The sequence below is a fragment of the Amblyomma mixtum genome, chromosome 2 (genome assembly GCF_055824585.1).
Source record: "Amblyomma mixtum isolate Tamu chromosome 2, ASM5582458v1, whole genome shotgun sequence".
Classification (NCBI taxonomy): Eukaryota; Metazoa; Arthropoda; class Arachnida; order Ixodida; family Ixodidae; genus Amblyomma; species Amblyomma mixtum.
Genome location: NC_143013.1, coordinates 262227011 through 262254834, shown reverse-complemented (window position 1 = coordinate 262254834; position 27824 = coordinate 262227011). Strand labels below are relative to the sequence as shown.

The 27824-nt window shown below is 52.3% G+C and overlaps 2 protein-coding genes and 1 pseudogene across 2 annotated transcripts in view; 1 reads left to right on the top strand and 2 right to left on the bottom strand.

Moving 5' to 3' along the window:
• Window positions 1–20015, top strand: part of LOC149363803 (salivary peroxidase/catechol oxidase-like) — a 34119-nt gene extending 14104 nt beyond the window's left edge. The window contains exons 9-15 of the mRNA XM_089568605.1: window positions 8307–8423; window positions 8986–9140; window positions 11269–11604; window positions 12434–12639; window positions 19321–19493; window positions 19692–19788; window positions 19910–20015. Coding sequence (XP_089424731.1) covers window positions 8307–8423; window positions 8986–9140; window positions 11269–11604; window positions 12434–12639; window positions 19321–19493; window positions 19692–19788; window positions 19910–19982 — 1157 coding nt within the window. The 3' untranslated portion in view covers window positions 19983–20015. The remainder of the gene's footprint in view (window positions 1–8306; window positions 8424–8985; window positions 9141–11268; window positions 11605–12433; window positions 12640–19320; window positions 19494–19691; window positions 19789–19909) is intronic.
• On the bottom strand, window positions 5501–6069 carry LOC149363804 (uncharacterized; annotated as a pseudogene).
• A 506-nt stretch (window positions 20016–20521) lies between the features above and the next one.
• Window positions 20522–27824, bottom strand: part of LOC149363797 (uncharacterized) — a 31064-nt gene continuing 23761 nt past the window's right edge. Inside the window, exons 6-8 of the mRNA XM_089568603.1 lie at window positions 24532–25008; window positions 23595–23621; window positions 20522–22129 (exon numbers count right to left, since the gene is read on the bottom strand). Coding sequence (XP_089424729.1) covers window positions 20522–22129; window positions 23595–23621; window positions 24532–25008 — 2112 coding nt within the window. The remainder of the gene's footprint in view (window positions 22130–23594; window positions 23622–24531; window positions 25009–27824) is intronic.

Sequence of the window (27824 nt, the reverse complement as noted above, 5' to 3'; positions counted from 1 at the left end):
CGTACCTTGGCTTATGATAATGATGGTAGTAATAAAAAATGCTACGATGATACAACGCATATGAAAAAAGTTTGCTAAAATATCTGGCACGTCCTCCTCTTTTTACGAAAGGAAAAGACGTGTATATATATATATATATATATATATATATATAAATATATATATATATATATATATATATATATATATATATATATGACAGAAGCCAACAGCCACAGAAACCAAGGGGCACAGGGGATTTTTTTTTAATTATTATATTTATTTTGTGGTGTTGATCAATTTAGAATATTACTGAATATGTTATCGCTTAAAGCTAATTGATAAAAAAGCAGAAGAAAAAACAACCACATGCCGCCGGTGGGATCCGAACCCACGACCTCCGAATTACGCGTCCGGTGCTCTACCTTGTTGGGACTTGGTGTCCGAGCCAGGAAACGGTCGAGGCGACGGTGAGTCAAATGAACTTTATGTACAGTATGTACAAGGGCTTTTACATGATACAAGGGCAAGAGCACCACGGGCAGGCACACAGAAGAAGGGCGGCCCCGGCGGCGAGCGTAGCTCCGGCGTGATGGCTCTTCTGCTGCCCGTCTGCTGCTCGGGTTCAGCGCGGCTCCGCTTTTAAAGCCGCTGGAAACGGTTACGGCAGCCAGCCGTTCAAATCCTCCAAGCACTGACCACCGTTCAAATTAGACCAATGGTCGAGAGCCGGCGAGCGTCTGAGGAGTTCGCACCGACGGAGAGGAGGAGAGGAGGAAGGGTCCGTGTCGGCGCCGCGGTGTCGGGATGAGTCCCGCTGCATGTCGCGACTTGTCCGAGAGAGTCTGGGCCTGCTTTGAGCGTCGGCGAGCGCGCAGCGCTTGTTTCCAGGGGGGCCAGCCAGCGAAATGGGAGCTCCGGCACTACAGCACCACCGCCGCCAGACAATGCGCCACGAAGACGAGCTACTTCCGCGTGGCTCGGATGCGGGGCGCGCTCGTACGCCAGGCTCCTCCAAGTTGTCGTCCGGTGTTCAGCCGCAGGTAGCTCCAGGCTCCATTCCATGAACAGGTCCGGCTCGTCAGGACAGGATCACTGCTCCGCAGCTTTGTCGCCCAGGTGACTGGATCAGCTTCGCTCAGTCCTTCGGAAGTGCTTGCTTCACAGCATCGGTCGTTGATCGTTCTGCAGGTTGCCAAGAACCGACCGACAACAGGCAACACCCAACACGAGCAAGTGCCCTCCGTCACCCGTCAAAACGCCAGACTTAAAGGTCATAAATCTCCGCTAGCAATAGTTCTGTCTCCTTTTCGCTCCCTCTTCAACAAGAGACACATGTGGGATGCCAGAACTCTTAAAATAATAAACTCAAACAAAGGGTCAAACGCAAGCAACACAAGGAATGAAATGATTGTAATTTGGGTCCCTCGAGATCATTTGGGCAGGAAAACAATCGGCTGAGGCCGCGAATGAGGACATCAATTTTGCCCCGATTTACAAGCGAACTTAACGCGAAGCCACAAAATGTAAATCACGAGGAGGTCGAAGGTAGCCTTGCTCAGAGCGCACGGCTTAGTGCGTCTGCGTTCGCGTTTAACTTGCCTTTCTTGTAACGAACGACAAGATTGTGCCGTTGGAGTATCATACTCCACCTCAGCAACCGGCCGCTCTTAGATGACATATTACTTAACCAAGTTAGTGGGCAGTGGTCGGTTTCGACTACGAACTTGGAACCAGCGACGTAGCAGGCGAGCTTCTGAACTGCCCACACCAGGCAGGCGCATTCTTTTTCAGAAGTGATGTACGCCTCTTCACGGCAAGTCAACTTACGGCTTAGGTACAAAACTGGCCTTTCATTGCCCTCATCATCCTCTTGGCATAGCACAGCTCCCATGCCCCGATCACTGGCATCACACTGAATTATGAAGCCTTTTGAAAAATCAGGCGCCATTAGTACTGGCTCCTCACTCAAGGCCTGTTTCAGCATTTGAAACGCGTTCTCTTTTTTTTTTTTTGGTCCCATGTCACCTTCACGGGTTCCGACTTTCGAAGCGCGTCTGTGAGAGGACTGGCAAGCGTCGAGTAGTCTTTTACATAATGCTGGTAATATCCAGCCAAGCCTAAAAAGGCCCTTATCTCGGTCTTAGTGGTTGGCCGGGGGTAGTTTACGACAGCGGCTACTTTGATTTCTGACGGTCTACGCCGGCCGCGCCCCACCACATGCCCTAGGTAAGTCACTTCGGCGCAACCTAGCTGGCATTTAGCAGGTTTGACCGTGAGGCCGGCATCCTTCAGCCTGCTCAGCACGACCCGTAAGTGATCTACATGTTCTTCCCATGTGTTAGAAAAGATGGCGACATCGTCCAGGTACGGGAGCGCGTACTCGGACAGACCATGGAGCACGTGGTCCATTAGATTCGAGAAGCAATATGGCGCGTTTTTGAGTCCGAAACTCAACATGACTGGGCGGAACGTTCCTAATGGGGAAACGAACGCGGCGTAGCGGCTGGCGCGCTCTGTAAGGGGGACTTGCCAATAGCCTCGCACGAGGTCTAGCGTGGATATGTAATTCGACTTTGACACTGTCTCCACCCTTTACTCAAGGTTTGGTATTGGATAGGTCTGATCCCGGGTTATCGCGTTTAGTCGCCGGTAATCAATACAAGGTCTGGGATCTTTTCCCGGTACTTGCACTAGTATCAAGGGTGATGTGTAATCGCTCTCACCCGGTACTATGACTCCCAGGTCGCACATTCGCTTGATCTCACCTGCCATGATTTCTTTCTGCACGGGAGAACAGCGATACGGCTTACTACGGATCGGTTCTTCACACGTTAGCTCGATATCGTGCTCAATTAGCGTCGTCTTTCCGGGACGATCCGAAAACACTTTTTCGAACTCAGAAACAATCGTTCTCAAGTCTTCCTTCTGGGCTTGGCTTAGACGTGGTTCTAAGTTAACCTGTTCTAACAATGCAGCCGAACCGCATTCCTTCATGTCCGCAGAGGTCAGGATTTCTGCACCTTCCTCGTCCGAACCATTCAAAATCACATTCACGACAGCGTGACGCTGAATGTACGGTTTCATCAGGTTACTATGATAGATTTTGTTGGGCCTTCTACCTAGTTTAACTTCGTAGTTGGTATCAGAAAGTTTCGATACCACGTTCGCTGGCGCCTCCCACTGGACCTCAAGCTTATTTTTCTTATATGGTCGCAGTATCATTACTTGGCTGCCCACTTCGAAAGTACGCTTCTTTGCTGACTTGTCGTAGTATTCTTTTGACAATTCTTTCGCTGCCTTCATGTGGCTCTCGACAAGATCTTTCGTTTTTCCGATCCTTTGAAGCAGGTTAAGGACGTACGTGACCACGTTTGGGTCTTCCTCCTCGCCTTCCCACGACTCTCGCAGCATTCGCAGCGGTGTTCTTAAGCTCCGGCCGTACACAAGCTCCGCAGGGCTGAAGCCTGTGCTCTCGTGGGGAGCGGATCGTAAAGCGAACATAGCTGCAGGCACGCAGGCTTCCCAATCGCGTTTGCGCTCAAAGCAAAGAGCTCGCAATATTCTTTTGAGCACCGAGTGCATACGCTCTACTGGGTTCGACTGCGGGTGATGGATCGAGCTGTGTACGACCTTGATACCGCACCTTTCGAAAAAGGTAGAGGTTAGGCAGCTGGTAAAGACACTGCCATTGTCACACTGAATTTCCGAGGGAAATCCGACACGAGCGAAAATTGAGAGAAGGGCGTCTACGACCTGAGGAGAATTGAGCTCCTTGAGAGGTATCGCTTCAGGAAACTTTGTCGCGACACACAGAGCAGTCAGAATATACCGACAACCGTTCTTGGACTCGGGCAGTGGCCCTACAATGTCAATTACCAACCGGCGGAAGGGTTCGGTTATGATTGGCACCAGTTTCATGGGCGCCTTCCACTTGTCGGTAGACTTGCCTACTCTCTGGCAAGTGTCGCAAGAGCGCACAAAGCCTTCAATGTCCTTCCAGCAATGGGGCCAGTAATACTCTTGGGCGAGCCTAGCTTTGGTCTTTTTCACGCCGAGGTGCCCTGCCCACGCGTTTTCGTGCGCCAGGTTCAATAGCTGACGGCGATACTTTTGTGGGATCAAAAGCTGTTCGTACTTGCGACCACGGGCGTCAGCGTAATTTCGGTACCACAAGCCGGATTTCTGATGAAATGAAACATTCCTTTTCTTTGTTCCTCCTTTAGTTTTATCCAGCAAAGCTATTATCGAGCTATCTTCCTGCTGTTCCCGAACGAGCGCCGCTCTGTCAACCTGAGTTAGCTCGTGCCAACTATCGGAAACTGGGCTCAATGTGGAATTCGCCTCGCTCAGTAGCGTCGCCGTTACCTTCTCGTTGCCACTATCGTTGAAACTGTTTTCAGTTTCGTTAGCAGCGAGTTCTCCGCTTCCACGAGAGTCCTCGATCTGAGGTTCCACCGACACCGTATCTAGGCTACAATGCTCATCTGCTTCCCTTAGCGGTGTTTCCCTCTCCGGTGTAAGGTCAAGTTTCTGCGAAAGCTTCCGCGCTTGGGATCGCGTAAGGGCCATGCATGCCACGCCGGCAAAGAACGATTTGCCTTTATCCCTCAGAAGCTGCTCTGAGCTGTTCGAAAAGAGGTAAGGAAAATGCTCAGGGAGGGCGGCAGACACGGCCGCCTCGGTGTTAAGCTGACCAAAGGGACCCTCAATGATCACTGTAGCGATCGGTAGGCAAGCACATTGCTCCTCGGCTACTTGTCTTATCCACGCGCATTCTCCTGTAAAATCATTCGGAGAAACTAAGGACGGGTGGACAACGTCCATAGTTGCCGCCGAGTCACGAAGGGCTTTGCACATCTTACCGTTCACACTAATCTCCTGCATATATGGTTCTAACAACCGCATATTCTTATCTGTCTCCCGAATCGTTGCGAAAGCAACCTTTTGTCTACAGTTTGCCGCGATATGCCCTTCCTTTTTGCAGTGGTAGCATGTCAAAGGCCTCCGTGACTCAAACGCACGTGCGGCATCAGCGCGCTGCTTAGGAGCATCGTCAGATTTCCGTAACTCCTTTTGTTCGCCCACAGCCTCTTTTAAAGCAGACGCATCTTTTCGAAAATCGCGACGCGCGAACGGTTTCCTTCCATCAGGCTTCCTTAGAGAAGCATCCTTTGTTTCCGCCTTTTCGATGCGCAATGCCCTGCTGTGCAAGTTTCGGCGAGTGTAGTATTCCTCAGCCAGCTCTGCTGCCTTGTTGAGCTTAACCCCAGTAAGCCTATCCTGCAGCCAGAGCCTTACATCGTCCTGGATGCAGCGGTAGAATTGCTCCAGCGCAATGCACTCTACCACCTTATCACGATCGTCATAAACTTCCTCGCCCTTGAGCCATTCAACTAGGTCGGCTTTCAGCTTAAACGCGAAGTCGATGTGCGACTCACTGCCTTTTTTCGCGTACCGGAACCTTTGCCGGAATGCCTCAGGTGACAGCTTATATTTCCTCAACAGGGCCTCTTTGACCTCATCGTAACTCTCGAACGCCTCCTTCGACAAACACGTTATCACGTCAGATGCTTCCCCGGGAAGCAGAGCTAGCAAATTCTGTGCCCACAGTTCTCGCTCAATGACATTCCTCTCACAGACATGCTCAAATTTCACGAGATACTTTGCCATGTCCTCGCCGATTACGAACGGCGGCAGTTGGTCTCGGATTCTTTGGCCGTTAGCCTGCACTGTCATTGAAGCTACGCTAGGCGCCGGCGAGCTGTGCCGCAGCTCCAACTCCTTTAATCTTCGAATCTCTCGGCGTTCCTGTCGCTCTGCCTCTTGGAGGCGTTCTTGTCGCTCTCTCTCTGCGTCTTCGCGCTCACGCTGCTTCTGTTTTTCTGCCTCTTCGAGCTCACCGCGTCTTTTGGCCTCCTCGCGCTCACGGCGTTCTTTGATCTCATCCAAGGCCTCATTGGCTTCTTCAGCCGTTACGCCCTCCTTCCGCATGATCTCGAGAATCGCCTGCTTTCGTTTAGCACGGCCTACGGTAAGGCCTAGCTCTTCACAAATTTCGACGAGTTCCTTCACCTTAAGGTTCTCCATCGCGCACAATAGTCTCTTGCAGCTTGCCCTTTAAGAATTCCCTTGCGGTTCACTACTATAGCGCTACTAGCATGACACGCGCAAGTAATTCTTTTCAAAACGCCTCGTTTACTCCCTCTGCACCAGCTTTCGTTTCAAAGCGCTCCGACTTGGCTCGAAACAGCAAAGCTTTCTACAGTGCTACACACAGCCCTACTCTAAACTACAATCACCTGTGCTAGAGCAGTCTGGCGAATTGAGGGGAAAACATCAGGCACTCACCGCGCCGAGGTAGCTGACGCCGGTCGATCCCGCAGCTGCCATCCACTGTTGGGACTGGGAGTCCGAGCCAGGAAACGGTCGAGGCGACGGTGAGTCAAATGAACTTTATGTACAGTATGTACAAGGGCTTTTACATGATACAAGGGCAAGAGCACCACGGGCAGGCACACAGAAGAAGGGCGGCCCCGGCGGCGAGCGTAGCTCCGGCGTGATGGCTCTTCTGCTGCCCGTCTGCTGCTCGGGTTCAGCGCGGCTCCGCTTTTAAAGCCGCTGGAAACGGTTACGGCAGCCAGCCGTTCAAATCCTCCAAGCACTGACCACCGTTCAAATTAGACCAATGGTCGAGAGCCGGCGAGCGTCTGAGGAGTTCGCACCGACGGAGAGGAGGAGAGGAGGAAGGGTCCGTGTCGGCGCCGCGGTGTCGGGATGAGTCACGCTGCATGTCGCGACTTGTCCGAGAGAGTCTGGGCCTGCTTTGAGCGTCGGCGAGCGCGCAGCGCTTGTTTCCAGGGGGGCCAGCCAGCGAAATGGGAGCTCCGGCACTACAACCTCTGAGCTACGGCGACGGCTGTCAAACCTTCTGCTTTCGCGGGTATTTATGATTACAAGTAACCTAACCTTGAGAGTGTTCATCAGCGCCACCCACGTTCATAAGCGGCGGACGTAGAACGTCCTGAGTTACCGCAGGTGTGACGTAGAACGCCATCGAACGGAGGGGGTGGAAGCTGCGTGAGAACCCTCTTATGCTTCCTATGGCGTCAAGGCTGCCAGAACCGAGGCCCTCGCTAAGCAATTAAGCAAACAAGGGAAGGGGAATTAGGGGCTCGTTATAAATATGACAGAAGCCAACAGCCACAGAAACCAAGGGGCACAGGGGATTTTTTTTTAATTATTATATTTATTTTGTGGTGTTGATCAATTTAGAATATTACTGAATATGTTATCGCTTAAAGCTAATTGATAGAAAAGCAGAAGAAAAAACAACCACATGCCGCCGGTGGGATCCGAACCCACGACCTCCGAATTACGCGTCCGGTGCTCTACCTCTGAGCTACTGCGACGGCTGTCAAACCTTCTGCTTTCGCGGGTATTTATGATTACAAGTAACCTAACCTTGAGAGTGTTCATCAGCGCCACCCACGTTCATAAGCGGCGGACGTAGAACGTCCTGAGTTACCGCAGGTGTGACGTAGAACGTCATCGAACGGAGAGGGTGGAAGCTGTGTGAGAACCCTCTTATGCTTCCTATGGCGTCAAGGCTGCCAGAACCGAGGCCCTCGCTAAGCAATTAAGCAAACAAGGGAAGGGGAATGAGGGGCTCGTTATAAATATGACAGAAGCCAACAGCCACAGAAACCAAGGGGCACAGGGGATTTTTTTTAATTATTATATTTATTTTGTGGTGTTGATCAATTTAGAATATTACTGAATATGTTATCGCTTAAAGATAATTGATAGTTCGGATCCCACCGGCGGCATGCGGTTGTTTTTTCTTCTGCTTTTCTATCAATTAGCTTTAAGCGATAACATATTCAGTAGTATTCTAAATTGATCAACACCACAAAATAAATATAATAATTAAAAAAAAATCCCCTGTGCCCCTTGGTTTCTGTGGCTGTTGGCTTCTGTCATTCTGTCATATTTATAACGAGCCCCTCATTCCCCTTCCCTTGTTTGCTTATATATATATACGCACGTCTCTCCTGCTCGTATGATGTTTTTGGTGATGTCTTCAATGAAACTGCGCTAGGGGCTTTGAACGCTACCCAAGAAAAAAGGTTTTCGAAATCCTCTCCCGTCTGCTATCGCACGCTGTTGAAGAGGTTTGTAGTCTCAAGCAAGTGACCTGTGGGAACAGCCAAATGTCAAATACTATATTTCGCACTTGACAGAGAGCACGCTTCACTTTTGAGCTCACTCCCTTCAAAAGTGAGGAGGTGCTGTCATTTTTTGCATTTATTTTCTCTCTTCTGCAGCCAAAATGAAAGTTGACAAGTCCAGCTTGTACATTCCGAAGGGCCTGCTGCCCCGAAAGAGCGACGGAGAGTGCTTCAGCTACATGCCTGGATGCGACAAGCAGTGCTTCATGGCCGGTGAGCCTGTCTGCACTCAGCGTGCCGGTTGCGCTTTAATCAATGCTTGCGTGTTTGCGAACGGTTCACATTTACTTTTTAATTGAACAATATAGTCGTAGACTGTCACTGGGCTCAACGGAGTGGCTTTCATTCAAATGGGGTGCTTTATATATAGCTGGCACCTCAGACTTATTGTGCTATAAGCAAATGTGAAAAAAGTGTATTCATTTAGTTTGTTCACTTAGAGTATGTTCGTTCAGTGTCACATCTAAAACTAAGCACCCGTGTCTAAGTGTACGGCAATATCTCGAAAGCTTTGAGTTGGTCTGGAGCTATTGTTGCTGTATAATGTGTACTGAAACCACAGCTGTCGGAACTATTCGTCCTGCCTTCCGGACTAAGGCTCCTCCAGTCGCTGAGGATAGCAGTAAAGCTTGCGGCATCGTGGCTGACGTGACGCGAAAAGATAAGACTACCTTCAGTTATAAACTTTAATGTCAACGTAGCTCCCGCCCCTGTTTTCCTCCGTGTACGGCGTGCGTGCGTGTGGTGACGTGCCCCGCCGGTGTCTGGCGTGCAGGTGACCAGCGTGCGTCGCTGACCCCCGTGATTGCCTCGCTGCAGACGCTACTGGTGCGCGAGCACAACCACATCGCCGACGAGCTCAAGAAGAAAGGCTGGCCCGACGATAAGGTCTACAACGTGGCCAGGAAGATGGTCGGAGCCTGCTTCCAGGTGGGCCTGTCTCGGCGCGGAGGCTCGGGGGAGGCTCCTTTCGAGTCGTCATTTTATGCTCAAAGCCAACTCCATACACGCCACTCCCGGCGATCGAAGAAGACCGCTGTGCGGTTATTACAGTCGAACCTCGTTATAACGAAATGACGGATATAACGAAGGAATGACGATTCCGTTTGGAAGCTCTGCCAACACGGACTACAACGAAGCTACGGCTATAACAAAGTTATCACCGGGCCCCTTCAACTTCGTTACTAGAGGTTCAACTGTACTACAAAAGATACACTCTAAGCTACACTCCAAACAGAACGGAGTAAAAAGAGAGTAATACCCCTGTCACACGGTCACTTTCGATCCTCATTGAGTCAATGCTCATCGAACTCAATGCAGATCGACGGTTGTCACACGGCCACTTTCAAGCGCAATCGAGCTCGATCCTGCTTGACTCGATGTCGGCCCCTCAAGAGTGCTTGAGGTTCCAAGCACAATCGAAAGCACTCTCGCTCTCACGAAGCTGTAAAAATAAACACTAGTTAACAAAACAAAACTACAACTGTTGTTGTTGTAATTGATTAAAATGCAAGACAGAACATTTTCAGGCACTATGCCTGCTTATATGCAAATATATTTATATATAATCTCGGCACCACGCTCCAAGCTTCGCCGTCAGTGTAAACAACAAAGATGGCGTCCTCCTGCTCGTCGACGCGCACACTGTGGAGCGAGCGCGAGACAGCCGCTCTCATCGACTGCTGGCTAGACCGCCTAGATAATTTGCGGCACCAGAAGAGAAACGCCGTAGTCTACGCAGAAATCGCGGAGGCGTTGCAGACCCTCGGGTTCCATCGCACAACAGCAGAGGCACAGAGGTGCGTCGCACGTCTGGCTACGGATTTGGCTGCCGCTGTCGCCGGCTGCACAGTGTTGCCGGACATCACCTTGTTATGGCTGTTGGAGAAACACTTGGCGCCACCTAACACACATGAGGGAAACTTCTCAAGGAGCATTGAAAATGCCCGTGTAGCACCGGATGTTTCGAGCGTGCTCGAAAATCTCGATGCAGATCGAGTTCAATGAGCATCGAAAGTGTCCGTGTGACAGGGGTATTAAGTTGTCCTCTAGCGCACACCCTTTAAAAAAGGGTGTGCGCTAGAGGACGACTTTACTCCCTTTTTTACTCCCATATAGGTGTATTCGTGTTTAGAGCGTATCCACTATGATGGCTATGTGGCTATGACATTTGACGGCTGTACCCAACATGGGGGAGCCCCGCCGCGGTGGCTCAGTGGTTACGGCGCTCAGATGCTGACCCGAAAGACGCGGGTTCGATCCCGGCCGCGGTGGCCGAATTTTGATGAAGGCGAAATTCTAGAGGCCCGTGTACTGTGCGATGTCAGTGCACGTTAAAGAACCCCAGGTGGTCGAAATTTCCAGAGCCCTTCACTACGGCGTCCCTCGTAGCCTAAGTTGCTTTGGGCCGTAAACCCCGATAAACCAAACCAACATGGGGGAATGGAATCTCGGCTGCAGCTGCCGCATTCCTATGGATGCAAATTGTAAAGCGGCTCTTGTTTTGAACGATGTAAGCGCACATTAAAGAACCGAAACTAGTAGAAATTAATCCGCAGCCCTCAATTACGGCATCCCTCAAAGTCCACTTGTAGCTTATGGACATTAAACCTCACATGCCGTACGTCGTGACTAAGTCTACTGTGGGCATCGTTACTGTAGATTAACGCTATATATATTTTTTTTGCTAGTGAACCGGCTTATCTGTGCCGCGCCAAATAGTTATCTAGTCTAAGTGCATTGTTAAGTACAAAGTAACGGACACCTATAGACCACACCTAGCAATATAACGCATCAGAAGGAAATGAAAGGCAGAATGAGCTCGAAATACGGCTATATGTGGTATAAAAATGAGTCTCCTAAAATGATAATTCTTCATTAATAACGTTTTCAATTTGCGTGGATTGCCTATGCACAGGTTACTGTTGTCTGCAGGTCAGCGTTGCCTGCAAGATAACGTTATTTCAGCGCTCATCATGCATACCTTCGTGACCAAATGCTGAAGTGCTCATTGTTGTTCACTGAAAAGTGTCTGAAAGAAAAAAAAACCTGTGCGCAGGTTATCACGTACAAGGAGTACCTGCCCCACGTGCTCGGGCCGGGAATCATGGAGGACTACCGGCTGTCGGTGCCGACGGCCCACTACTACTACAACGAGACACTGAACCCGTCGCTTCTGAACCCCTACGCGACGGCCGCCAATCGGGTGTCGCACGCCGCGGTGGGCACCAAATTCCAGCGCGAGGGCCAGAAGTGCTTCCACACGTCGCGCGTCTCCTACGACCTGAACACCTTGGACGACTTCTGCAAGCCCAAGACGGACCCCGTCCGCTCGCTGATCATGGGCGCCGCCTACAGCTACATGCAGCACCAGGACACCGTGTACAGCAAGGAGGTGCGACGCTGCCGCGAACAACGACCACGAGATGTAGCTCAGCTTAGCTAGGGACAGTGCGCTGTACATGCAATGCAAAGAAGCCAGACGATCTGGAACAACGAGGAGGCAATCTCTATTGGCGACTGGAGATGTCTGGCTGATAATGTACTCAACCGGCTAGTCGAGATGGATGATAAAACGCTCTCGCAGAAAAGTCGTGCGTGCGTACATACACGCTCTAGACCATTCCAGGATAGACAACAGGGCCTTCATCATATGCAACTTCCGCCGCGCTACCAGATAGTGGAATGTAAACTTACATGCGCGTTCCTACCAGCTGCAGTGTTGATGCTATAGTCGGGTACAACTCAAGAACAAAGCGGCTTTTCCCTGACAAAGCACCCCTTTCCAGCCAATGGCGTCAGCCGATTATATCAACCTGCTAGAGTGACAATGCAGGGGACCGCTTGACAATACAGGGAGGGGACTATACCTTTCATCTTCCACCCCCTGCATTGTCACGCTAGCAGGCTCATGAGAAACGGCCGACGACATTGGCTGGGAGGGGTCCATAGTAGGGGAAAAGCCGCTTCGTTCTTGAATTGTATCCGAATCAGTGGAATGGTCAGGTGTCACGTAAATGATAAAAAACGAAAATCTCAGACTTTTCGCTGTCTTCAGGGATGAAGAACTAACAACTATAAGCAGCAATTTGAGCGTTCAATGGGACAAAGCGGATGTCTTACACGTCTCTCGTCCCAAAGTGTCATAAACAGCCTGCCGAATCCGTTGAGAGAGAACTTGCTCCTGGCGCACGTTGAAACTCATGTGTGCTCGGCTTTCGCAGATTACGCGGTTCCTGTTCGCGAATCCGCCGAACCAGTTCGGCAAGGACTTGCTCACTCTTGACGTGAGCCGCGGCCGGGACCACGGGCTTCCCCCCTACTCGCACTTCCGAGAGCTGTGCGGCCAGCGGCCCATCTACTCCTTCGACGACTTCAAGAAGGAGTGCAAGTCCTACGACGCCGTCAACAGGCTCAAGGCCGTCTACGGGCAAGTATTTCCCCTGTTCCTACGTGCTTCACCCGAGGGTGAAGTGTCAGAACCATATGTCGGTAGTGAATGGATTTGTTCGTGCGCCGCAACATTTTCTGCGTACCCAAAGCACTAGAGGTGTGTTAATATATGTTAATAATATTACGAACCGAATATTTTCCTATTCTATTCACTGAACCACTCAGAGTGCATATTCAAAAACATTCTAAACGAATCGAATACGATCTTCAGTGATCGAAAAGTTTTAGAATAATACACACAAAGTTCGAATCGAGCACGTCGTAGTTTCCTTCAATGGCTATGCAATGAAGAAGGCAGAGCGCCAGCACCAACGACGACGAAGCGATTTGTGCGTCCTCCGATTCCGGCGGCCGCGCGCGTGGAGAGCTCGAGCTCGCTCTTGGTTCTGTTCTGGTGCCGCCGCTACTCGAACAGCCTGTGCCATCGTTTCGCTGCCAGTCCTTCGAACTTGCCAATAAACCCCTCTTCATTTGGTGGAGCGTGCGGGTTCGCCTAGTACACTACCAACGTGGAGCTCCGCAGCCGCACCATTCCGATGGCGACGACCAACGAAAGCCAGCAGCCAGCAGTCCCATCGCAGCCCGTCATTTGCTCCGGTGCCGTCCGGCAGAGAGACCCCGTCGTTTTCAACGGACACTGCGACCAGGATGTCGACGATTGGCTGGCTTCGTATGAGCGGGTGAGCCGTCACAACAATTGGGATGACCGCATGAAACTAAACAACGTAATATTTTACCTGAGCGACGTCGCGAATCTCTGGTTTCGCAATCACGAGGCTGATATTCCAACATGGGCTACTTTCAAGACAACGTTTGCCGAAGTTTTTGGCCGTCCCGCCGTGCGTAAACTTCGCGCTGAGCAATGCTTGCGCGCTCGTGTTCAGTGTGCGGGTGAAAGTTTCACCGCCTACATCGAATATGTGGTCGATCTATGCAAGCGTGTCGACCCGTCTATGCTTGAGGCCGACAAGATCAACCATATTATGAAGGGCATCGACGACGACGCTTTCCATATGCTGGTGGCCAAAAGTCCCACAACCGTCGCCTCCGTGTACAACCTGTGCCAGAGCTTCGACGAGTTGCGCAAGCAGCGACTTAACGCTCGTCGCCCGCCCGCACCTGCTGAGTCCATCTCCGGCCTGGCCGTCAATAGTGACCTTTTGGATCACATCAAAGACTTCGTGCGTCATGAGATGGCCCGGCAGCTTTCGCTCCTCTCTGGCGCGCACTCTACGCCCCATACCCTGACCCCTGAGATACGGCAGACTATAGCACAGGAGGTAGCCGATGCGCTTCCCGTTCGTCGGCAGCCGGCTCCGGCTCCACTGGCTCCTGAAGTCAACCTCCTCTCGATGCAGACCGCCCCCGTCGCTGCACCTTTGAGCTACGGCACTCCTATTGCTACGCCGCCTGCCCCTATGCGTGCGCCTCTCACGTATGCCGAAGCCGTCGCCTTACCACCGCAACCACTGGCCTTTTCATACGTCCGGACAACGCCGCCTACACCTCGTGCTCCCCGGCTCCGACCGGCGCCTGCTTCCTACAGTTCTTGGCGCACTGCTGACAACCGGCCGATTTGTTACACGTGCGGTCTCCCAGGCCACGTCGCCCGCCACTGTCGTCAGGTTCTGGCTGCGCCTGTGCCCGCTGTGCCGAACTACTACCCGTCTCGCGCCGCTCGCACACCTTCAGGGCTGCCTGGGGAGGCTTTTGCTGACCACTTGCCACGCCGGCCCCACGTCCCTTCTGATCGGTCACCTTCCCCTCGTCGTCGGTCTTTGTCACCTATGCGGCGTCGTAACATGACTGACAACTCGGAAAACTAGGAGCCGCAGTTCTGGGGGCACGAACTGCGCACACTTCGACCTGCTCAAGACCTCGCCTTTCACCACCGAACTTTTTAGACGTGTTAGTTGACGGCATTCGAGCACTTGCGCTTGTGGACACTGGTGCTGCCGTTTCCGTGATAGCCGAAAACTTCTGCCGTTCACTTCGTAAAGTCACCACTTCTACTTCTGGACTCTCTCTTTGCACCGCTAGCGCCGAGCCCATTCATCCTTCTGCCGCTTGCACGGCACGTGTCGTCATCGCGGACGTTTTATATGTCGTCGAATTTTTAGTGCTCAGCTCTTGCTCCCATGACCTCATCCTTGGCTGGGATTTTCTATCGCGCCACCATGCCGTCATAGACTGTGCCCGTGCTCACGTCTCCTTTTCCATGCTCTGCGATGCGCCCGTCGACGAAGAGCCGCCTTGCTCTGGTGCCAAATGCGTTGTCGCCGCCGACACCGATGTTCCCCCCGGCAGTGCCGTGCTCGTTCCCCTTTCCTCAATTTCTGGTTCCTGCGAGCCTGTACTCTTCGCCCCTTCGCCTATCTTTGCTTCTCGCCGACACCTTCCTCTTCCGTTTGCCGTCGTCGACATGCGCCACGGTGCCGCCGAGATCGTCGTCTCGAATCCCTCACCCTCTGGGTTCAGGTTGCTCCGTGGAGAGTGCCTTGGACATGTTGAACCCGTTGACCTGATCGCACCCTTCGACGATGATGCTCTTTCCGAAAGTACACCAATCGCCGCCCTCACGCTGTCTAACGCTACCTGCGACCCGCTGTCCTCGGCGATTTTTCACCGCTCAGTTGCCAGCGACCTCGACCCACCTCACCGCGAGCAGCTCCTCGCCCTGCTTAACAAGTTCCGCTCATCATTCGACCACCAGACAACTTCCCTGGGCCGCGCGACCACTATCGTCCACCACATCGACACCGGAACTCATGCCCCTCTACGCCAGCGGCCCTATCGTGTGTCGCCTCCGGAGCGCCGCGTCATCGCTGAGCAGGTTGACGACATGCTGCAGCGCGGCGTTATTCAGCCCTCTTCTAGTCCGTGGTCGTCTCCCGTCGTGCTGGTCAAAAAGAAGGATGGTTCGATTCGATTTTGCGTTGACTACCGCCGCCTGAACAAAATTACGCGCAAGGACGTCTACCCGCTACCACGTATTGACGACGCCCTCGACTGTTTGCAAGGAGCCGAGTTCTTCTCTTCCTTGGATCTCCGATCCGGCTATTGGCAAGTGCCCATGGCTGAGTCTGACCGCCCTAAAACCGGTTTCGTCACACCTGACGGCCTTTATGAGTTTACCGTCATGCCATTCGGACTCTGCAACGCTCCCGCTACGTTTGAGAGAATGATGGACAATATCTTGCGTGGACTAAAGTGGAATATTTGCCTATGCTACCTAGACGATGTTGTCGTTTTTTCGCCCGATTTTCCGACTCATCTCACGCGGTTGCACAAGGTACTGACCTGTCTCACCGGCGCCGGTCTCCAACTGAACCTAAAGAAATGCCGATTTGGCGCCCGCCAGCTGACCATACTCGGCCACGTTGTCTCCAAGGATGGCGTCCTGCCCGATCCAGAGAAGCTACGTGCTGTCACGCACTTTCCCAAGCCGACCTCTGTTAAAGAGCTGCGAAGCTTCGTGGAACTGTGCTCGTATTTCCGCCGTTTTGTGCGCAACTTCGCCTCTATCATTGCGCCGCTTACAAAGCTTTTGAATGGTCCCACCAAGCTATCTGCTTGGAACTCAACCTGCGACGATGCTTTCAATACGCTCCGTCGTCTTCTGACTTCACCACCGATCCTTCGCCATTACGACCCCAGCGCGCCTACTGAGCTCCACACCGACGCCAGCGGCATCGGCCTCGGGGCAGTCCTTGCGCAGCGTAAACCGGGCTTTTCCGAATACGTTGTTGCTTACGCCAGCCGTGCACTCACCAAAGCGGAAGCCAATTACACTGTTACAGAAAAGGAGTGCCTCGCCATAGTGTGGGCGTTAACAAAATTTCATCCCTACTTATACGGCCGCCCCCTGGACGCTGTTACTGATCACCATGCCCTCTGCTGGTTGGCTACACTGAAAGACCCTTCTGGACGCCTCGGCCGCTGGGCCCTTCGTCTGCAGGAATATGACATTAACGTTGTGTATCGGTCGGGCCGCAAACATTCCGACGCTGACGCCTTGTCGCGCTCACCTTTGCCATCTCCTGCGCCCGTTTCGTCCATATCCGACTCGACGCTGGCCGCTCTCACCGCCACGGATCTCCCTTTCGAACAACGACGAGACCCATGGATTTCTTCGCTCCTCGACCTCCTCAGCGCACCGTCTACGGCATCGTTCCCTCGGTCACTTCGTCGTCAAGCTTGCCATTTCACAATTAGAGACTCTCTACTGTATCGCCGCAACTATCGCCCGGATGGCCGCAAATGGCTCTTGGTCATCCCTCGCCACCTTCGCTCTGATGTTTGTGTGCATCACCATGCCGACCCACAATGTGCACATGCTGGATTGCTGAAAACCTACGAGCGTCTGCGTCAGCGATACTACTGGCGCGGAATGTACACTTTTGTCCGCCGCTATATACGCTCGTGCACCGCCTGTCAGCAGCGGAAGTCACCACCTCGTCTTTCCGCCGGCCCCTTACAGCCATTGCCTTGCCCAGCTCGTCCCTTCGATCGCGTGGGCATCGACCTGTATGGTCCGCTCCCGTGCACGCCTGCCGGTAATCGCTGGATTATCGTAGCCGTGGACCACCTCACAAGATACGCGGAGACGGCCGCCCTGCCCTCGGCTACTGCTCGCGACGTCGCATCCTTTTTCCTTCATCACTTCGTCCTACGCCACGGGGCCCCTCGGGAACTACTCAGCGATCGCGGCCGCGTTTTCTTATCCGAAGTCGTTCACGAGGTTCTGGATGCGTGCCACACCGTTCATCGCACGACCACCGCCTATCATCCCCAAACGAACGGCCTCACTGAAAGATTCAACCGGACTCTTGGTGACATGCTCGCCATGTATATTTCCTCTGACGCCACTAATTGGGATCAAGTCCTACCATTCGTAACTTATGCATACAATACTGCTTCCCAGGCCACCACCGGATTTTCCCCTTACTTTCTTTTATACGGCCGTGAACCTTCCTGTCTTCTGGATACTATCCTGCCTTACAACCCCGACAGTTCTGAATGCACCTTTTTCTCCGACGCTGCCCGTCATGCCGAGCAGTGCCGCCAGCTGGCTCGCTCGTTGACATCCGCCACTCAAAGCCTCCGCAAATATGAGACTGACCAAGGCAAGCCCACCCATGACTTTCCACCTGACTCGCTCGTCTGGCTGTCTGTGCCAGCTGCATCCAAGTTTGCGGCTAAGTACCTCGGTCCCTACCGTGTCGTGCAGCGCACTTCACCTGTGAACTACATAGTCGAACCGGTCACGCCTTCCTCGGACCACCGCCGTCGCGGCCGCGAAATTGTTCACGTGAGCCGGCTAAAACCGTACTACGACCCTGTCGTCATCTGCTCGCCCTGAGTCGCCAGGATGGCTCCCTGTTTTCGCCGGGGCAGTTGCAATGAAGAAGGCAGAGCGCCACCACCAACGACGACGAAGCGATTTGTGCGTCCTCCGATTCCGGCGGCCGCGCGCGTGGAGAGCTCGAGCTCGCTCTTGGTTCTGTTCTGGTGCCGCCGCTACTCGAACAGCCTGTGCCATCGTTTCGCTGCCAGTCCTTCGAACTTGCCAATAAACCCCTCTTCAGCTACTTCAAAAATTCACATACTATCTCGTCGTCGAGAGTATGTGCAGGCACGAAATGTTGGGCAGGAAAGGTATAACGTATGCGACGACGGCTCGTAAATACTGGTAGCTGCGCTCGAACCTTGGAGAGTCTCCCACATCAGCCGCTTTTACTTCCTAAGCTTTGTTCGCGAACAACAGCGCGCTGGGCTTTCTTTGCCGTCTCTTTCTTATGTATGGCTATCCGTGAGACCTGAGCTGGTTATTGGTCGTGCTGATGGATGGCGCCACGGGAACAAGTCATGGAGAGTGTCCCCAATCAGTCGCTTTATTTCCTAAGCATTCTTCACGAACAGCAGCGAGCTGGGCTTTGTTTGCCGCCTGGTTATCCGCGAAACCTGAGCTGGTTATTAGCCTTGCTGATGGATGGCGCCATGGGACCACGCAGAGCTGTCTCCTCGCTCATCAAGTGCTACCAGGACTGCGCGTGCGCCTCTCGGGATGCAGGACAGAATTTGCGCTCCTTCGCTCCTCAACGTAACCACGAAGACGCTTTGACGCATACGCTGCTCCGGCGGCAGCCCAGCACGTAGGCACCAGGGTCGGGTGAACTGAAAGTTTCGCCAATGTTCGTTTGGGTTCGGCTGCATGTTCTCCTTTGTTCTGGCGCCAAGGTCACGCGCGGCGCGCCCCTAGCGGGAGCTAAAAACATTTCATCCTTGAAACGGTCATGGACATGGTCATGGAAACGGTTCACTCGGACATAGTACAGCATGCTGCGACGTTTGACCTTTCAGCGCCGGTTTGGTTTGAAAGGTCAGGTGAAAGGTCAGTTTGTCATTGGGCGCGAGTGGTTGCTAGGAAGAGCAACCCGGATCGCACAAGTCCCACCAGTGGTAGCACCTGCCATCGCAGTGCAGTGGCGCATCGCTTAACCGTTGCACCACTGCGGCAGGAGGGGTATTTGGAATAGCAGGGATCTATGAATGTTCCTTACAATTGTTTTTAAACTTTATTTCCCCCCTTATACCTATGGTAACAGTGCATGCACTGCATCGTACTGAGAAGTGCATGTGCTGTCGTCTACGGCAGGAACTACTTCGAGGATCTCGACTTGATTGCGGGCTTGGCGCTGGAGACTCCAGTGCAAGGTTCCTTCTATGGACCCACCACACTGTGCATCCTCGGGGAACAGTACTACCGGCTCAAGTACGCGGACCGCTTCTGGTTCGAGAATCTCTACCACCCCGGGGCCTTCAGCAAAGGTGCGTAACGCTACAACCCACTTTCGTAAAACAGGAATTAAAAGCTGATCAGGAGGACAGACTACAGCCAATCAGTCAACTACCGCATCCTCAACACCAGGTTATAGCTTGCATTCATTACGCGGACACCAGATGAACAAAACGCACACCACAACCCTGTGGCCTAGAATATGCAGTTTTGCGAATTTCATCTCGCAGAACAAGTCCAGGACATCTCCAAGGTCACGTTGGCAACACTGATTTGCCGCAACACGGACGTGGAGTACATCCAGCCGAATGTCTTCAAAATGGCAGGGTAAGAAAGAAAATACAATACAAATGTTCTTGCTTCAAAGCGCATGTTCACATGGCAGAGCAATGACGACATTCAACAACGCAGTCGTTGAGACGCCGGTGTTCGTTTTTTACGTTTGCAGGGCAGGCAACGCAAAGGTCAGCTGCAAGACCATCTTGGCGAAGACGGACTACGACTACAGTCTGTACAAGTAACCAGAATAAACAAACAAGCAATGTCAAGCAAAACTAGTGTGCTATATAGCTTTATGTTCATAATATGCAGCTCAATGGTATAAATGAGCGCGTATTATACGGCGTTGTCCTAACAAGGTGCCTTCAGAGGATGTTGCTTCGAATCAGGCGAGAGAGATAAAACATCGTTTCAGCGCTGGTTCAGTAGAAAAAACAGTGAAGACCAGTACTCAAGTAAGTACAGGCAGCGGTCATGAGCAGATCCAGTGCACTCACGTAAGACAGCGCGTGGTGAGAGGCACACCAGCTGTATTCTCAAAAGAATCTTAAATAGCTTGCAGGACGCGTTTAGAGGTTGCAGTGATGAGCGCAATTGTAACCATTCAATAACAAAAAAAAGTCTCGCAATGATGCCAGCGAAAACGTACATGAAACATTACAAGCACTATATGCAAAGTTTGCGAGAAACAATTGGAATTAAAATTTATAGAAAAGCATTCTGTATGTGCATATACGAAGTGTGATAGATGCTTGAAGTTTGGACATCGAAATTTGCACTATCATTGCCTTTGGTCAGGCGAACTTCTGCTCCTCGAGTCCATTGGGGACGTCAAGCTTCCTCTCAGTGAGCTCGGTAAGGCAGGAGACCAGGACGGGTCCGGCCTGGGCGACTTGTCCAGTGGGCTACTAGTGGAAGGCGAACTGGCCACCGACGTCACGTTCGAGTGAACCTTTGACCTCCGCTTTCCCTTGGAATGGGAAGAGGTGTCCGTAGTGTCGAGATCGAAAGAACGGGCGCCTGGTGACCAGCTCTGGCCCAGGGACTCCTGCAAGGCTCTCTTGCGCCCCGCCTCGTCCATAGGCTCGGGGGGCCCGTGATCCGTTTCGACCCGGATCTCGGGCAACGCCTGCAATGCCACGCAGCAGAGGAACAGCAGCGTCGTCATGGTGACCAGCACGGCTGACGGCGTGTCCGGACTGGCACGACCGGACGCCTGGAGCAGGAAGGTGGATAAGAGGCTGCCCAGGAGCCCGCAAGAGTAAGACGCGCTCACGCCCAGACAGCGGGGTACGGTCGGGAAGATCTCTGCCGCGTAGACGTAAGTGGTGCTGAGGGCTAGAATGGAGCCGCACTTGACCGCCGCGGAGATGATGGCTTTGAGGGTCACGTGTCCCCTGCTCGTAGACAGAGCAAGCAACGCCGTCACCCAGCCCAGCAGCGCGAGCAGCACGGTCAGGGTGTATCGCAACCCGTGCCTCGTGATGAAGTAGTAGTAGGACGCGCAGAAGGGCACCGCCATGACCACGCACGCCACACTTTCCCAGGGCGTCGTGGCGCTGTTCAGCAAGGTACTGTAGAAGGAGAAGGTGACTGCGAACCAGCAGAACAGAGTCGGCAGCGCCCGTCTCCGAAACGCGCTCTCCGTGAGCAGCAGGACGAGCCCAGCTGAAGTGGGCGGCGTCGGAGTTGGGGCTGGCGACGGCGGTGGTGCCTCCTCGCGCTTCTTCATATTGCTCTTGATCCGCTTGAAGAGGTGCTTCGCGGTGTCCATGGGTATGCCGTTGACGCCGGCCACGTGCAGAGTGACCGCCTCCGCCCGGTGCATCTCCCAGGTGACGAGGAGCCAGGACGGCGACTCCTCGACGTAGTAGCTTGAGAGCGCGAGCAGCATGGTTGGTAACATGAAGACGATCTGCACCGCCACCCAGCCCAGCCTCGCCAGCTCGAGCAGTTGGTACACGCAGGGCACGGCCAGAGGTCCCAGGAGCATGGCAAGCAGCGAGTAGAGGATGCGGCGGCTTTGGAAGGTGAACTCGTAGAGCAGCACGAAGCTCACCACCTGAAGCGTGCCGCTGGCGGCGGACACGAAGAAGCGGACCACGACGAAGAATAGGAAGGAGCGTGAGAAGGCGCTGCCGAAGCTGGCGATCACGAGCACGCCGGTCGACAGGATGATGAGCGTCGCTCGTCCGTGCCGGTCGGCGAGGAAGCCGCTCAGGGGCGCCACCATCAGCGCGCCGCAGGTGTAGAGCACCGTGGCCAGGTGCAGAAGCCAGGCACGGCCGCACACCAGGTTCCACTCGGCCACGATGCTCTCTCGGCCGCGCTCCTCGTCGTACTCCCACTCGTCGCAGGGGACGATCAGTCGCTTCATGTGTGGATGAACCTGGAGGAAGTGCGGATATATAAAGAAAAAAAATTACCCCCAAAGGCGAACACGCAGTCGCTGATTACTTGTGACAAAACGACAGTATAACCGCTCTTCATAGACACTCATGCCCATAGTGTGACCCGCTCCAACAGACACCCTTTCATGTGTTGGTTGACGGTTCGATTCCCGACCGATGGCTGGCGTATGTTGAAACTAGCAATTTTATGCTAGATCACGCATCACCGAGTGTGACAGCGACGCAACAACACCGGGAAAACACCTCAACGGGCTCCTTATGATATCGCATAAAATGAGCGGCAGAAGCAAGTGAGAACAGAATTTCTTCGCGCCGAAGCTTCACCCGAGCTTTGGGGCACACCTATAGCGGATGAGTCTGGGAACACACTTGTATTTTCTGTATTTCACTCCAACCATATGCAACCTACATGCGCTGAAACCGCGAGCGTTATGATACTCAATATTGTTGCGACATTCGTTTTTGTCAAGTTGAAACATCAGCGGTCATTCAGGCATTGCGCAACCAAGGTGTAGAATATATGCAAAGGTGCTGGAAATTATTTATCTGGACTTTACAGCGACAAAGGTCCACTACAGGGAAAGCGATACAATGTCAATCAGAAAAAGCACCAGGCAGGAACAAACAATCACCGCTACTTTTTACCTCGTGTTTACATGAAGTATTCAGATAGCTGGTTGGGAAGAGTTGCGAATAAAACTTAATGGAGAATGTCTTAGAAATCTCTTAGTTTCGGATTACATTTCCCTGTTAAGTAACTCGGAGGACGAACTGCAGAGAATGGCTGAGGACCTTAACAGGCAAGCAGGCGTTCATGTTGGCAAATTAATATGAAGAAAACTGGAGCAGTCTGGGAAGGAAACATAAGTTTACAGCAGACAGAGAAACACTGGAAGTGGTAAGGGAATACATCTACATACGGCAGGCAGTGACCGCGGATCCGGTCCGCAAAGTTGAAATAGTAAGAAAAATATGAGCATGGAATGCATTTGGCTTCCAGGTCATGAATAACAACTTACGAGCATCCCTCAATAGGAAGGCATGTAACAGTTGGATTTTGGCGGTGCTGGGGGGCAAAAATTTTGTGGCTAACGAAAAGCGCTGAACTTAACTGAGGACAGCGCAGCGAGCTATGGAAGGGAACATGATAGATGTAAGGTTAAAAGAGGAAGAGGGCAGAGTCGGTCAGGGAACAAACTGGAGTTAATGACACCTTAGCTGAAATTAATAAGGAATTTGGCACTGGTAGAGCATGTAATGCAAAGTTAAGATAACCGATGGTCTCTTAGGTCAACGGAGTAAATTCCAAGATAAGAGAAACGTAACAAGGGGAGACAAAAATTCAGGCGGGCAGGTGAAATTAGAAAACTTGCAGGGATAAGACAGCCGCGGCTGGCCCAGGATAAAGTTAATTGAAGGACAGTTAGGAAACCTTGGTCCTGCAGTGGACGCGGACAAACCAATAGCAAACTCATGACGACTCCCATTAGCTCGTAAACCCGTGATAATTTGCTAGAACTAGCGTAATCGACAAATGAGGATTCGCGATAACAAAGGGAGTGCGTCCGATATGCGGGGGTCGTAAGTAGTGTAAGAAATCATTGCCAAAAGCGGGGTTTGAACATCCGACATTGCACATTGCAGAAGAGCTGTCATCAGCCTGTTCATCAAAGTTTAAGCCTGTGTCTATACACACAATATCATTGCTTTTACCACGACGGCGTATGATTAGGCACAGCGGAGCTTTGCTTCAAGGTCGGGAACTTTGGCCGGTGACAAGTGTCTATATCGGTGAGCTGCATACTGAGCGGGAGTTGAGTTCACGCAGGTTTCGTAAATTCGGTATCCGCTGCTTATACCGGTTCTGACAGGGTGGTAAAGAGAGCATTGCAGTGCTGTGACAAAGAGAAACCATTGATGTCTGCAAGAAGCCTCTATTCCAGACCCGATGCTTCCGAGATTTCCTGTTTCGCCTTGATAACAATCAGTTGGTATGGCGCAAGGACTCCAGTAATGTTCTTGAAAGAAGCCTTGGCGGCCCCACCTTACTGGGAGCGGGTTGATATTGTGCGGAGACTCTTGCAATGATCTTGGTGATTGGGCGAAAACGCCTTGGAGTTGCACCTAGCGCATGTTCTTTCACTGCACTGTTTCTTCGCGAGTCATGACTCAATCGATGTCATATAAAAATCCTTGCACGTTTGTGCTTGCGTCTAATTACGCACCTGCCTGTTTTGTGCGTGCGCTCATTACCTAATGGCTGGCATCCGGAGAAGCCCACCGGATTGTATAACAAGGCACGCGTCTCCGGAGTTCATTGCTTCGTGACCCGCTCGGTCGTTCCAGGAGGGAGCTATATAGATAGGCCACCCACCTGCACGGGTGGGTCGTACATGGTGCAGCGGCTGAACGCGCCGTCCGGCCCGACGACGGGGATGGCCGCGTTCTTCCAGGCGGCCGCGGTGGGGAACGAGGCCACGTCTCTCGGCGGCCGGCACCAGTGGTCCACGTCGCGCGCGATCAGCCGGAAGGCGAGCGCGTGGCACAGCAGCACAGCTAGGGACAGCGAGGCATGCAGCAGCAGCCGGTGCTGGAACAGGCCGTGGCCCATCACCGCGTGCAGGCCGTCCTCGGCGGGGGCACCCAGCTCGACCATGACCACGTCCACCCAGCTGCCGCTGCGGGTCAGCCGAGACAGGCCCGGTGAGGGCGGGGTGACCGCCATGCTGGGGGCCGCGGGTGATGCCGATGCTGCTCTGACGGCTTCCTGGGTAGCTGGCGTTGGTTCGTGCGTCGCGGTGGGGTTTGTCGCTGGGACGTTCAGGAATTGTCGAGACCGCGGTCCAGACCGCAGTAGCTATAGTGTGCGACAGCTCAAACAGATGAGGCTTGGCAGCACGAGCGTGTTCGCTTCTTCTTCTGTAGATACACAAAGGCAGCGCTGAAAAATGAGAGACGTCTTTGGGATGATGATGATTATTATTATGAACATCGACATGTGGCAAAGCCATCCTCAGCCTTCCAGAGGCTGTGGAGCCTTGGCGGCATGAACATGTCAAAATCGTGACTCCTTTGAAAATTTCCACGGGCGATATCAGATACCACGGGGGTTTGTATGCAAAAAATGCAAACAGTGCAAATGCAAAAAATGCAAATACAAAAAATGAAAACATGCAAACAGCCATTGCCTGCCAAAATACCCTTCAAATCAGCCGGCGACGAGCGTTCCTTCCACAAAAAACTAATTTCGATGCCATGCCTTGCACACTACGCAGCACTTATTTCGCTGTCGTGCCTTTCATACTATAGCATTCGAAAAAATATTTCAGAAGACGTGTACCGAGAGTAACTCAAGGTATAAGAAGCGTACATTAAATCACTAGTTGCAGGCATATCGGATCAATCGTGTCATTCGCTAGGCAGTCATGTGATTGGTGAGTTTGGCTACAAACTTACCCCTTCATTCAGCCTGGCGTACGAAAACTCTGGACAGTGTTTAACTACAATGCCGAGCGCCTTCAAGCGGAAGCACGCGAAGCCGAGTGGTTGGTTAGAGGAATACAGTGTTTTTGTCTTCTTGAGTCCTTACGCGGTAAGGTCAAAAAGATGCTGCACTCCTCCCCAAAACGGCGCTAGACATTTCGACAACGAGCTTCGCTCTACAGGCATGCACCCATCTCCTGAAAAGACAAACTTCCTGATCGTCCATTGGTGGGGTGGACGTTAAGTTTCGCTTCGGCGAGCAACGCATAAACAAACCACAGGAAAGTCATCTCCGCATACTTGGTACCCATCCACCAACTATACTTACGGCTAGAAATTAGATCCATCAGCTAAACCTCTGTTGAAATCAACTCTTCACCCGCTCAAACGGCTCGTTAACAAGAATGGCGGCGCAGGGACGGAAATCGCTTCTCGCCTAGCCGTCGCTCGCTAAGCTCCGCTACGGCGCCGCTCACTTCGATTTGACCGCTACAAACGGCAAGTAAATGGGCACACTTTACAACTGTGTCTTGAGAGGGATAACCGGCTTACCTGTACGCACGCACACCATTGAACTTCATCGATTCGTACCGCCACCCCCTGTGTATGCACTAATCTCTACGCAATGAGCCAACCATTGAACTGGCTTGCGAGTCGCGATACACATGTGCACCCAACGGACATCACCTTCTTATTTGAATCTTCGACGAGGCCAACCTTCACCTGCCATATTGGACCGCCTTACAGGACCATGGGAAGAAATCTGGGTTACTGATCCCAAACCCCTCCCAACAAACACCAAAGGGTCTGACAGAGACCACCGTCAACGTCAGGTACTCGCCGCACAGGACCATCACTCCGGTCTACGCATTTATACCGACACTGGCTCCACGTCTGCTGCTACCGCCTGCTATCAAGAGGGCTCTCCACTTCACGTCCCTAGTCACAGTGGTCGCACTTACTGGTGTTCCACCGAAGTTTAGTTAACAGCCATGGACGGAGCCCTTTCACCTCTGCAGCACACCCTCCGGCACTACCATCCACATCTACACCGATAGTCAAGAGGCAGTCAAATCGCTCAGTGACCGTTCTTACGAGACTTCACTGGCATGAAACAGCCCTGCCGCTGACTGCAAGAGACCTCGGTACGCATTCATTGGACGCCCGGTCCCGGACATAATACGCAAGGAACCGGGAGCCGAACTAGCCATAGTGAAGGGATCCGGAATAATTTCGATCCCGTAGGAATCTTTAACGGGCACTGACATCGCAAGCACACGGGCACCTTTTGCGTTTTGCCGCCATCGAAACGCGGCCGCCTCGGCCGGGTTTGGACTCGGGTCCTCCGTGGTCAGTAGCCCTCTTTTTCCTTTTTAGTAGTCCTGTCTGAAGGAGAAAAAAAAAAACAATACTGAAAGAGAGAGAGAGTCTGTACAAGCATAGCTTTGTCGGGCTTAAAGTTAATGCGAATAAACGAAAGGGAGCTAAAAGGTAGAAATAAAGGAAAAAAAAAACTGCTCTGTGAAAACATGAAAAGAAAACAAGAGACGAGCCAAGGGTCCAACTCGTCAAGTCGTCGATCCAGCATGCAAATAAAAAAAAACGGAAAGACAGCAGAGAGGACAGCGAACCCCATACAAAGTGGGTAGGTGACAGAAAACGGCTGGGAGGTAACAGCTGAAACTGAAAAATAGGAAAACAAGACAGAGACACAGGAAGCGAACAGCAACGATCATATTTATAGCATGAGCAGAACGAGCACGAAAAAAAAGAAACACCTGGTAAAGTGCGTTAGTGCAGAGAAACTACAAAGCGGTGCCATCTGACAGTGAGAGGGCGACGCCGAGACGAAGAGAGGAAAGGTGAAAGGAATAAAACAACAACAAAGAAAGCATGCAGCAAAAGATTCACTCAGATGCCGAAGGAAACGGAGGCGAGATGCTAAAGGCGCGAAAGGTGCAAAAAGTATAGGCGAGATGGGAGAGAGAGAGAGAAAGAGAACGATAGTGCTGCGATTGCAAAAATACAAATAAACCAAAGCGATCAAAGTCTGTAGAGGGCGGTGGATGTGAACTCAGCTCTGAGGCAGTGACGTCACAAAAGTTGGGGAGGAGGAGTTCGCCAATATGTTTTTCCGCAGTAAAAGACTTCCCGCCAGCGGCGACGCTCTTTTCACTCGTTTTATTTGTG